Source organism: Ammospiza caudacuta, chromosome Z (assembly GCF_027887145.1).
Source record: "Ammospiza caudacuta isolate bAmmCau1 chromosome Z, bAmmCau1.pri, whole genome shotgun sequence".
NCBI classification, from domain to species: Eukaryota; Metazoa; Chordata; class Aves; order Passeriformes; family Passerellidae; genus Ammospiza; species Ammospiza caudacuta.
In genome coordinates, this window is record NC_080632.1 from 48,239,394 (window position 1) to 48,253,057 (window position 13,664).

General features: G+C 36.0%; 1 protein-coding gene across 2 annotated transcripts in view; it reads right to left on the minus strand.

Moving 5' to 3' along the window:
• Positions 1-13,664, minus strand: part of NLN (neurolysin) — a 35,510-nt gene that overhangs the window by 21,076 nt on the left and 770 nt on the right. Inside the window, exons 1-3 of one of the 2 annotated variants that reach the window (XM_058823277.1) lie at positions 9,790-9,876; positions 2,890-3,146; positions 471-619 (exon numbers count right to left, since the gene is read on the minus strand). In XM_058823277.1, coding sequence (XP_058679260.1) covers positions 471-619; positions 2,890-3,118 — 378 coding nt within the window. In that variant the 5' untranslated portion in view covers positions 3,119-3,146; positions 9,790-9,876. Of the gene's footprint in view, positions 1-470; positions 620-2,889; positions 3,147-9,789; positions 9,877-13,664 lie in introns of those variants that run through there. The other variant, XM_058823276.1, reaches the window with a different exon arrangement.

The following is a 13,664-nucleotide window of genomic DNA, read 5'->3' on the forward strand; positions in this document are numbered from 1 at the left end:
CAACTTTTAAATTTAAAATTCTCAACTTTTTTAATAAAGCAGAATTTTGGACACAAATTCAAGAGCAATATAAGATAATGTAAGCGCTGTACTCCCCCTTTTCTTCCCTCCCTCTTGGAACAAGCTCAGCCAGTAGAAAACAAAAAAGTTTTTTCCTAACAGGTTTCCCTCTTTTACTTTAGATTCCTTGTATCAGTTCTTTGGAAGACTAGACAAAAGTCAAAGCTTTGCACTGGAGAGCAAGCATTGCAATGGAGAGAGAAGGATACACAGATCTAGATATGAGAGGCAAAGAGTAGGAACAGCACAATACAGTGTTTTCTGATGTACAGCAATGTCCCACTGGAAAGATTTGAGTGGCACAGAAACAGAGGAAACACAAAGTTATTTTGAAAAGCATTGTGTATGCCAAATAATTTTAGATAAATTTAGATACATGTCACAACTTATGCAGACATACTGTTATTTACCTGTAAATAAACAATCTTCTGAAACACGTCTTCTCTCATGCTCATCTCCACATCAAAATTTGACAGTTTTTTGTCAGCTTCTGTACTTGCTAAGCGTATCTCTTTGTCAGGGGAGACATGCTGGGGAAAATCCAACATGCTTCTTTCCACTGTTTAGATAAGAGGCAATGAACACAGAAGGATAGACACGCTTCAAGGATAAGGAGCTTTCCCTCTTCTGTCATTTATAAAAGACTTAAGAAAAAAGTATCCAAAGCAACCTGACACATATAGCAAATAAAGTGATTATATGAAATATAAAACTGAACAGGTGGAAGGACAAAACCACACACCATTGTAACACATAAATATTTTACAGAAGATTTATAAACCCCAAGCCTAATTATCTCATAATCTTCTACAAAATCAGCTGAATGGTATATAAATACATTAAAAATGCTTCATCTTCCAAAAGTCATGTAAGTGAAGACTGACGTTTCATAGCTGGCACAGATGCTTCCATGTTAGCATTTAAAGTCAGAAGCTCCAAATCTTTCAAATATGCCCATCTGTCCTGAAGTTATTTTTACATTGCTATGAGCACAGTGTCAAATCCCCATGTACTGTACTCTTCTGTGTTTAAGAAGAAACAACATGGCAAACAGGGAAGATGCTGTCTGTGCATTCTGAACTTCTAGAGATTGGAAGCTGAGTATTACTACTTTTTTAGAATATACTTTTAAGATTAAGTAAATCCTTGCTATTAAAGGAATATAACATCTTATAATGACATTGAATAGAAATCCTAAAATATAAATGAATCTGCTTAATTAAAAATCAAATTACAATGTTTCTACCATCTACCTTTCCAAAAGTAGATTTTAGAGTAACAACATATTAGGTTGATTTAAAGCTTTGTAATTTTATGTGATATGCAGTCATTTTATCAATCTCTGACACAGAGTCAAAAATGCAACCATGGGCATGTGATTCTTCTTGACGTTCATAGGAAACATGCCCCTTCGCCTCCTGCCCTTATGCAAAGATGTTTCAAAACTATAAACTGAGTTTTGGCAGCTTCCAAGTGTAATTTAAAGTCTATTGTCATCTCTGTCTTTTTGGATAATGAGCTGCAGTTACTGGGGTAGGTCTTTATGTGAAAGGGACACACAGACCTTAAATTCCAAGTTTCTTATGGAAATCTTGCTGTGGTAATACATCCCTCTCAGATGCCATGGGCTGTTTCACAGCAGGTCATGATAATTTCACATACAGCTTTAAAGATTAGCATTAAAAGCTTAAATGTGACCCACTACTGCAATAGTACGTAGTTAAAAACTTTCATCTTCCATCAAGTCTTGGTGGCTGTGCTGAAAAGCTGATGACCAATGTTTTCTGAGTCAAACATAGATTTTCCTTCTGTAAATCTTTGCGGTAAAAAGATTTACAATAAGTATACCAAATTGGTATTTTGGTATAACTAACACTGAAGCTGGCAGCAGGCTTTTTTTTTTTTGAAAATTACTGTCTTTCTGAGTATGCCAGAATAAAATTCCAGCCAATTCACTGTATGTGCAACTTAAAGTAATGTGAAATCCAGACTAATATTACAGTATAATCATTTGAGATGCCAACTGTGCTTTTTTGCTAGTGAAAGATTTTGCTCCCAGCCAAGGTGGCTGTTTCTAGCACCTGTGTGGCTACTGTAGATTTTTTTAGAGTATTAAAAGAATTTGACATCTATTACACTCACTGTTTTATAAATAATGCAGCCAACACCTGAAAGGTCTTTCTCAAGATATGCAATATGCAGTTTGTGTTGTACTTGTTCCTCTGACAATTATTAACAAATTAACGGAATGACCTGTGTTTGACCATTAAAACCCATCCACATATTGGTATGGCTTGATAATTCATTCAGAATGATCTAGATGTGACTGCATGACCAATATCTCCCTGGATTCTTCAAGACCTAAGAGGCCACAATTTAAATGTGAGCAAGTAAAGAAGCCTTCTTTCAATAGCACACTCAAAATTCCCTCATCATCACATTTTCTCCCCTAGCAGTTTATCAACATTTCCATTACTCCATTCAGCTTGCTCATGTCAGATTCCGCAGTGTCTGAAAAAAGCACTGCTTACCACGTGCAATGCACTACACATATCACAGACACTGCAGCCCACACTGCTGCAGTGTCCCCTGGCAGCTGCACAGGGCTGAAAATGTAACTGGGGGGAGCTTCACAGGCAAAACCAAAACAGGTGACTAATGCAGGCCTCTGGGAGGTCCTGAAAGATTATGGACTCTTGAGAGGCCTCTACACATTCCACACAAGAACAGCAGGGATCAAAATTGGAAGCAACAACTATTTTATCTCAGTGCTTCCTTATGTGCAGATGGAATGCCTTATGCAAAGAAATATAGAAAACACATGCTAACCTGCATATTCCACTTCTATATCTGCCAAAGCCCGTATGGTATTTTCATGTGTTACTTCTTCAATTTCAAGCATCCCAATGCTGTCATATACATGTTTTGTCTTCCTGATAAGTTCTTCTGTTCTTGTTCTAATTTCCTCCGGTGACAGGTCCCATCTCAAAAGGTTTCGTCCTGCTGCTATGTATGAAGAAGCCTTGAGCTGGCTAGTAATTTCTGCTCCTAATGTCATTCTCAACACAAGCCGTGGCCCAATGGACCTGAAAGTATAAAAATTATCTTTACATAGCAAGATTCCAGTTCAAGAGACAGTTCACAGTAAACATTAAAAAACCAGCATCAGAATATTTTTAGAAGGAGGAACAAAGTCCTTTGTAGAGCTGTTACCTTTATCAATTAAGTCTAATTTTAAAATAAATCTGTCTTCTATCTTTTTCATTTAGAGTATGACTAAGTGCAAACAGGGACGAAAAATTTGGTATTGACAAAACCATACACATTAAACTATGACTCAACCTTCTAAGGAAAACAGCACTGCAGTTACTGGAACTCTGCAGAAAACCCACATAGTAATTTGTAGATGACAGAGAATAACTGCAAAGTTGCACAAAATAAGACATAAAAAACATCACTTGATTGTATTCATAATAGCAAATAATTTTATATTTATACAGGATTTCTGTGAAATAATCAATATGGGAGGGAACCTAGTTGCTACTCATTTGCAAATTTATTCCTTCAATTGTGTTGGATTTTAAATAGGCTTTTTCACTCTTTTACCAGAAGAGGTACAATCCTTTACTATGATTTATGTATTAATAATCTATCAACTATAGTTCTAATCAACTGTATTTCAGCTTCTTTAAAATTAAGCTTGCATTCAAGTAGTCAAACTTGCTACATTTTTTACTATCATACTACCAGTCTCTCGTAAGTCTCTGACAGTCAGAGGCTTACTATTTGTCTTCCTATTTCAGCTACATAATTAAAACAAACTAAATCACATGCTGTTATGGTAATAATGACAACTTAAAATTTTCAACAATAACTAAAGAAATACACAGAGATCTTGCTAATAAAGGGATGTTTTCTTCACACTGTTTTACATTAAGTAACCTTTTCTCTTAACACTAGCCATTGTACCTGTATTGATTTTATTGTAAAATCTGTGCAAAAGTGCACAGAGAGGTTTTGGCATACAATGCAGGGAACATGCATAAAAGACAGTCAATTTTGGCCTGAAGGCATAGCAAAGCAGAAGAATGAAATGCCAACAAACTGAGAAGGGCTGCATACATGTCTTATGTTTGAAGGAAGGCAAAACTTTTTTGTCAAAAGTCTTAAATTCTATAACAGAATTTCTCCAGAAATAGCCTAACCGAAATTATTTGATGCAAGACAAAAACAAAAGACAACATTTCTACCCATGCTTTATGTTGTAACTTTATTTTCCTTATTACTACAGATTGTTCATATCTTTCCATTCCAATGTAGGTAAGTTGTTTATTTTTCCCTTTAGTGGCATACAGGAAGATCTGTGTCCAGATTATTGACAATTTCACTTTGAAAATGATGTGTGAATAAAGAACATTTGTTCCACCTCTGTTCTTTTTCTCTGATACCAACTGAGTTCTGGCACTAGGGCATTAGTAACTTCTCCACTGGAGTACTGAAACTTTTACTTTCAGATAAAAGTTTAGGATAAATGAAGCTGCTGTCATGAAAGCAAAAGTTTAAGTAGTAAGATTCTCAGAATGCGTTCATTTCCCATCCCCAAAATCTACTGAAATCTACCCTGAATCTACAAATCCATTAAAGAACAGTACTTCATTAAGTCACAAACAGATTCTCAGTGGACTGCCCTGTATCTAGTTTTTCACACATTGCTACAAAGGTCTGGTAAAACCTCTTGGGAGATAAAGGGAAGCTCCTCAGAAAAAGGCTCATGGCTCTGAACTCTACCCCACACCACCCACACCCAAGAACATGAGGAAGACTACACCATGTTTCACACTGAAGTCAAAATAAAAGTAAGGTGGAGTCAAAGGAAAACAACAGCCTGAGCAACAAAAAGTATGCTAAAGTGAAGGATACTAAGCAGATATTTTTAAAGAGAACCTATTGCTTTCAGTCATTCAGTATCTTCACCTAGAAATTTAGACAATACAGCCCTGCCTCTGACCAACTGCATATCTGCAAACACTAAAACACTCACAGCACCAACATATTACATCAATTTCAGTGTGTGCAATAAGATTTATTAATAATTAAAGTTGGACTGAACTGAAGTTCATGAACTGGAATAGAGGGTCTCAGATTACCAGAGAACAATATTTTTAAATACTAAAAAAAGATGCAACCCCATTTTCTTAGTATATTGGCTAGCTTAATTAAGACATATAGCTATAAATTTGAGAGCTTTAAAAATTATTGGCATAAGTGCCAGCAAGTTGTTGACTACCTGTTAAAAACAGGAAAACACAGAACTGCCCAGTTTTGAAATGGTGATATCTTGTTTGTTCTGTTGATAGAAAGATGCAGGCATTTATGTAGATCAAAAAATGAAATTGTATCACTGAGGAAACCTTTAACTTCCCAGATATATAACTGGAATATAAGTTCTATTAATAATTCTAAGAACCAGATGCAACAGGGAAGAGTTTTCCTCAAACACTGAACCAAGCAGGTACAAATCTTATTTTAGACTTGCTTTAGGTAAACAGCATCAACATTACAGAACGCCCGACTACTGCTTGCACTGGGCAATCAGAAGTTGATTCAGTTTAATTAGATGGAAGGATGTTGCCTTGCATAGGCTGTTGCTAATGCCTGAACTGTTTGGTTCAAACTGTTTCAGCTATCACACTCAGCTTTCTCTGGTGTAGAGCAGAACACTACAGGCATCTGAACAAGCCTGGGTTAAGGCTCATGTTCAGCAACAGCACTGCCTTAAGACATTTCTGTCAGTGTTCCTTCGTCTGATGCTCATTTCTGCCTCTGTACTTCACTCCATCAATGGCATCAGCACAACTGTTACTACAGTGATACTTAGAAAATATTCAGGACAGCATATAGGAAAAATGAAGTGGACCAAAAACAATCAGGGGTGACAGCTTTTTGCCAGGTAATTGCCCTTTTGATGAGTGACTTCAAAACAGCTGTGTTGGCCTACACAAAATGTCAGTAAAGTAAAAAGTGTCAGCAGCAACCTAAATTTTCACTACTGTCAGAACTACATACGAAATCATGAATTTAGTCTAGCAAAGAGAGTCTCAAGATGATTGCTGTCATTAAGCATACTACTTAAATGTCCTAAAGTAAAAAGAGCTATTGATGCAAACAGGCAATACAGGCATAAGAACAAATTAGAATAAATTGGTCAGGAATACATGAAAGCTGGAATTGCAACAGACATATATAAGCATCAGAGCAGTGAGACTCTGAAAGAGATGTCCAGTAAGTCCCAGCAAGTCTATTTATAACATGGTGCTTGACTGGCTTATAAAATGTATTAGGTTACTTGGTTACCTAAGGTAGCATGGGACTAGATTTGATCACCCCAAATGCCCTTCCAGTTCCTGCATTTCAGGTCCTTCAAAATTAACACAACTTTATTTATATTGCATTTTTATAGTAAATATCTAACTGGTCTCTATTGACAACTTGCACCGGCTTTTTTCTGGGGTGAGCCCCATGGCATCTAATAATGCTAATGGAATGACATACAATGCTGACTGAAATATTTTATGCATTTGTGCAGTGCTTCATCCATTTAGGAGAACATCAGAACAAAGACTTCATTTGGACTTTCAGTTATAACACAGATTATTACAGACACAGCTGTTTTCACAAATTATGGTGAAAACATAATTTGTGAAACCAGCTAATCTGCCAATCCCAAAAGCAGTAAGAATGGTATTTTCTACCAAAAGCAGTGTAAGTTGAATAACACTTAAAACCTTAGTAGCTACTTCTAAAAAAGATTTTTAAAGAAGAAAGCAAAGCTTCTAAATTGCAGGCTGCAATAATTGCAGAATGCCAGGTAATTTCTTTCAACAAAAAATCTACAATTTGATTACTTGCTGCTTCTGGACAATAGAAATTTGATTTGATTTTACAAAGGAGAACCTTTATAATACTCCATTACAACAATACAGTGGCCACCATAACTGCTGCAAAGACAAACAATGCAATTGAATTTACAGACTTGATTTTTAACTTGTGTAATATCTCAAACATTTATGTAAGTCTGGTTTTGCTTAGAAACATTTTCTGGGATTGAAATGTGTGTCAAGCAGCCTTTTGTTGGCATGTTCCATTAACACTATTAAAATAAAACAAGAAAGCCACAATCTGTGAAGAAGCAGCAGGGAGGCATAGCACCAGCTTTAGAAAATACAGACAAAAGCCAAGACGCTCCTACTACTGAGAATCATTATATAATACAGTCAAAATTTAAGCCTGCTATCTCATTTAAGTCTGATTACAAAATGATAATTTTAATTCCATCAAAGACTTTTTAATGGCACTTTTAGTTTTCAAATTAATCTTCACCTGAACAGTATTAGTTAAAATGACAAGTATATTTTTACAGAGTGAAGTAAACGAGCTAATGTATTTCTGGGAAAAATATATACAGACCAATTTATTGTACTTGCAAATACATTTGACAGTTCCATGTAGCCACACAAAAGTCAGGGTATATTGGAATCATACAGGATGGAAAACTGTATTCTCTCCTGACAAAAGAGAATAACAGCTTCAGAAAGTGAAGTGAGAGCCAAGATTTCAAAAAGCTAGAAAGACAGAGGGCTGTGTGTGTGTGTGTGAGAGAGAGTGAGAGAACAAATTCAGATAATTTAGTCATCAAGTTCTTAAATATTCTAATACAAATAAACACAATTAAGTCTTTCTTGCTGGACCTTCAGAGGACATTCCTATGGATATGAGATCCATAGGAATCCGCGTAAGATCGGATTTGCAAATCACAACTAGTGCCATAAATAACTTCAATCAGTAACATTCAGTATGAAAAATGCTGGAGTTCAAATTCAAGAGAAACATTTTGGTCTTTCTATTTTTTGAAACAGCATATCTTAGCTAAACAACACTTGCTGGTCTTCCAGGCTGCAGGAGAAGCAGTGCTGCATGCTGGAAAGCAGCACGGTGTATCTGAAGACTGTACCCACTAGATACCTGCAAATCAATATCCACAGGGGCTCAAGGTTCTGACTCCACCTAGCGGCCTCACCAAAATGAAAAACAAAACAAAAAACTAGACGCACCCTACTAAGGCAATAAAAAAAACCTGACAGCTTGCCTCAGGACAAGCTATTTGGTACTTGAGTACCATGCCATATATCAGTATTTCCCTGGAAGTCAGAGTCAAGTAGTACAAATATATAGAAATTACAGCAGACAGGCTGGTTTAAGTAAAGTTTTTAACAGTCAAGCCTCACATGCAATGGAATTTTTAAAAAAATTAAATGAAATTAAAAAGGATTTCAAAGCCAAATCTCAATTCAACAGCATCTAATAAAACGTACAGTACCATCGGTCTGTTTCACAGGATGTGCTTTATAAAAAATTTTACGGGCTAAAATATTCATATTTTTTAGAGATCCTTAGTTTTTGCTTGAATTTAAAATATACTTTTATATTACTTTCAGTTTTGATGCACAACTTTAGACAAGAACTGACAGTGATGACTGCGTATCTAATAGAATAGCAATGACAAAATCAACCAAAATAAGATAACTGGGTAGTACAGGGTAAAACAAGAACAAAAAAAAAAATCCAAGACAGAACCAGCAGAGTTAAATGGCTCAAAGTTAATCACAGGGCAACATTATTTCAGCTAAGCCAAAGGAATGAAACTAAAACCCTTCAATATATGGCTTCTTCCTGCCAGACAAACACATATGAAGTCCTTTTTCCATTTAACTTCTCAGTCCTCTCATCTGTCTGGCTCTTAACAGTATATGGAACAGCGAATACATGCCTTGAATTCCTGGGCCATTTTCCTTGGAAAAGTATTTGGCTCTGTTTCATAACTGTGTTTGGCATAGACATATCTTACTGTAGCAAAATATAGCATGTTTAGTACTTCCTAATTTAAAGTCCCATAATGGCCATTAGAAACTGATTTTTAAAGCTTCATTTGAAGAAACAGAAAACCTAGCAGCTTTTGACACTAAACCTTAATTTTGTGACACCTTTCAGAAAAAAGAAATTCTCTGCACCTGAGTTCACTGTACAGTCAACATTAACTATACTTTTAGCCCTTCCAGTCTAAATGAGCAAGTCAAAAAAACCTACAAGTCATACAAACATTTAAAATCCTTTATTGATACATTCATTACCCTCAGTGCTCATGACTTTACTATCTGACAAATGTTTACTGGTTTTCCAACAGAATTAACATGAGAAAACTAACTGAAAAGGTGCTCTATGGCAGCTAACAAAAAGCCCAGACCTTCAGTAGGAACTAAACCAGTGTACTCGAACATGACACAACTTACTTATTTCTTCTCCCCTTTTCCTCCAACAGTCTTTAAACAAAATGAACTTGGAAACTGGTCTGATTGGCTTTCATATAAGGAGGTGATTTCCACACAGTAGTGTGCAGTAGAACACACAGAAATGCTAGGGTATGGTTTCTGCAGCGCCTGATCTCTAACATTATGGTACACAAGGTTTTAGGGAAAAAAACAGAACAAAACCCCACAACCAATGAACCAAATTAAAAAAAAAAAAACCAACATACCCTAAAACCCAAACCACAAATTACTAGTACTACTAATTTAGGTTACACAGCATTCTGTGAACTGTATCCATTGCGTGTCACAGCAAACCTCCACCAAAATAACTCGCTTGCAGGATCTCAGGAAAGAATATTCTTACCAACGCTTGCACACAGTAATTGTACTATACTGAGTCAGAGGCACACGGCATTCACTGAGGTTGTCTTATTGTTTGGTTCTACTGTCAGGTCAACTGAGGAAACACAGTGGGAAAAACATTGTTTTTAAGGTCCTACAGCTCTCTCAGATGCTGCTGCATAAGCATGTATATTTCCATCATGAGAGCCATAAACAGCAAGTGCAGGCTGTTTAGTGCAAACAACACACTCCCACGATAGCTCAGTAGTGGAATGCAACCAGATAATGCATGAGAAACAGCTTGTTGACTCTATCTAAAAAAGAGCTGGTATGCAGGACAGAGAAAAATACTGGGAGTTTGTAAACGCTTTCTCTGATTGATAGCCAGTGCTAATTTGGCTTCTCACTAATCTTGTCTCATACAGTCAAAGCAATGAGAAATGTTCCCTTGCCATCACTAGCAAGACGAAAAACTCTGTGTCTTCCCAGCAGATAATGACCTACTCTGCGTTACTTGTTTACCACCTTAATTCAGTCTTCCTATTTCCTTGAGCAGGCTCCCAAACAGCCTGCTCAACACCACAAATTAAGAAAGGAAATGAAGCCTGCTTTCTTTTCTGGCTTTTGAGTGAAAAGTGATTTAGTAACACTGTGCTTCGCAGGCTGGTTACAGGCCATGTGAAATATTGTTTCACCACAATCAATATAGCAAAGAACTTCGCTTAAACTTTCCACTGAAGAAATAAAAAGTGTATTTTAGAGATGGTATGAAAAACACAAATGCCCAGTAATATTTTGCTCAGAAACAAGTAAAATCACCACCATCCCTCCCTCACCTTCTCTAAACATAGACATTTACCAAAAAAGAGTCTCTGCTTCAGAGAAAAATTCAGACTCAAAAATCTATAGTTCAGTTAATATAATCTATTTTACTTCTACAAATCATTGACCAAAAGGTCCTAAAGGAACTATGTTGTTGTGGGATGAGAAGGTAGGTCCTCGTGCAGGTAAATGGTTATAAAAATTAGGCTGGTAAAAATGGCTGCTTATTTTTCTGAATGGAACTGTGTGACTTGCAGAAGCCTGGAAGGTTCCATGCAGGGTTCTCTATTCTTTCATGTCTTTATACATCATCTACAAAAAGCTGGGATTAATAAAGTCACAAAATTTACCAATGATTATTTACCCACGACAATGCAGTGTACTAAAGGCAGCCACAAAGAGATGAAAAAGAATGTCACAACACAGAAAAGTTTAAAACCACTAACACAAGGTGAATTTTAATCTCAATAAATGTCACACACTTCTGACTTTACATACACAGGAGGAGTTGTGAGACAACTAATCATTCTGGAGAAAAAATAGTTCAACAGAAACAACAACAAAGCAGCTGCAAAGAAAGAAATGATAGGATTTAGCAGAGATGGAGTAGAACAAAGCACAGAATTTCATGCTGCGTGCATAATACATGCATTTCTGATCATCTGAACAGTTAAACTCTCTCATCTTCTGTTCGCCCATTTGCCAAAACCTTTTTCTGTTCTACCAAGTCATGATGACTTAGAAATAATGAAGGCTTAGAAACAATCAGCTGCATTGAGCAATGGACTCCACTCAAAGTACAAATACGAACTAGAGTGGGATTCTTTGGAGTGGGAAAAAAAAATCACAGAATAAAGCACAACTGAAGAAATACTCCAAAGATCTAAATGATCATAAAGAAGATGGATAGAAAGAACAAGGATCAATTTTTAACCTGTAACTTTCAACATAACCAGCAAGAGTTTTAGGAGGCAGTTTCAATATAAAAAGGTATTCCTGGACAGATTTTTATACAAGATCATATGAAAAAAACAGGTTTTTTGCTAGAAGTCCCTAATTCCTAGACTGTTCTGAAAAGATAATACTAGATGTACATATCATTTTACATGTTTTCTAAGGTACCTTATCCTGACTCCTGCTGAACAATGGTGACACTTTCAAACTATTCTAAAGAAATCTTTCCAAGCCAGGCATTTCTTGCTTTATAGTGAGAATGACAGAACAGGTATGTCCTCAAAATACATTAACAACATTTTTTAGCATGGACTAACTGGTGCTCCATGGGTCAAATAAAGTTCACAAATGCCTGCCAGCTCAACAGCTTTGTCTCACCCAGTCCAGGAAATAATTTTGTTCTGTAAATTCCATCTAATAGACAAACTGCTCCTCAGAAGCCTGCTGTGGTTAGAAAGGTGGCACCTGGTGCTTTTGACCACAGGAAAAATTGCTGCTGCAATACACAGAACAGTTTATGCAGCCCACAGATCACAGGGAAAGGCAAAAAATGTCCCAAATATCTTGTTTGGCCTTTGCCATTTCTGAGGTGTTGGACCTGATACTTCAATGAAAGAAACAGATATATTATTGTTGTAAGTACGAAATAAGAAAATTACAATGGAAGTTCTTCCCATTTCTTTGTCCTCCAGTGTCATTCCCCCTTCTGTCTTTTCCCAGCCTTAGTTTCTTGCTGGTTTTCTTCCTCAGTAAGAGAAAGGACAGTGTTCACAGTATCTTTCCACTTTTTTCGTTATATTGTGTATATAGTGCAGTGTGTTGGTACCTGTCTCACTCATGTACATGGATTTTCATACTCAAAACCTAATTTTGAAGATTTTCAAAGAAACACCCCAGAACTCATGAATTCAAGAATTTTTTTAGAACAATAAAATTACTTAAATCAGTGTGTTTTCTTTTATTTTTTTCATATAGAGGAGTATCCTCATAAACTAATCTGACTTCTATGCTTAATTATCTAGCCAGGTTTTTCCCCATGTATTTTATCACATTAAATGTACATCTTTAAATCTTTTGAATCTGAATGGGAAAAAAATTAATTGGAAAAAGCCTCCTTCTGCAAAGCTGCCTATTTTAATGAAAAGAATCAAACCCTAACATCATTTTATTTAATGTAAGGCACAGTACTTGACACTTGCTAAGAACAGTCATTTTTATCTCATGTTAAGATGCCCTCAGGAAAAATAGAAGTTGGGACAGAACCTATTCAAGATTTCTGTGACCAGCTCCTTAACTTTTGAAAGCTGGGAGGTCACTATGACACAGTCAAGAATACTGTCTTTCATGAAACAATTATTTGGGCACACTGAAATGATGACTTGAGAAAAAAAAAAAAAAAAACCCAATTAATGAAGTGCAGCAACCATTCCCCATTTTAATGATTTTTACTTAAGAAGGAGGTATCCTCATTGTCCAAATGTAAACTGCAACCGAAGATAAACCTTTTGTATAAAAAAAATTTAAAAAACCTTCTTGTGTTCTTTTTGATGGAAAAATCTGTTAGACAAAGATGGTCAAGGAGAAGAGTGAAAATGACTGTACAAAAAAAGGAATGTAAATGTAAATTAGGAAAAGAAAATAGAAGTGCACTTTATTTAGCACCAGAAAATAAATTACTTGATTTTCAACAGCAGCAGGAGCAGAAAAGAAAATATTCTGATTCTTATTTTCTATCTGCTAATACCCCTCAATCTTAATTTGAAATGAACAAAGGCTGTGAAATAGGACAAAAACTGTACAGTTTGTGCAGTAAGCACATGACTATAATTTCTCAAAAGACCATGTGAGGCAACCATCTTTTCCATTTCATGCTGAAATTCAGCTCCATTCTCCTTACCACAATGTACTCTCCTACTATTTCAGTGCTTCGTATCAAATGCAGTCCTTTAGAAAATCTGAGAGGCCAAAATAAAAGCAATTATGTTCATTTGTCTAGTCTGCCTAGAATTGACTACAAGCCTTTCACACCGGTTTTCTGGGATTTAGAGCTAGTGTTCATTATAAAGAAAATAAGTAATCTCCTATTTTAAAGCCTTTTGACGGTACATTGCTACCTGATTC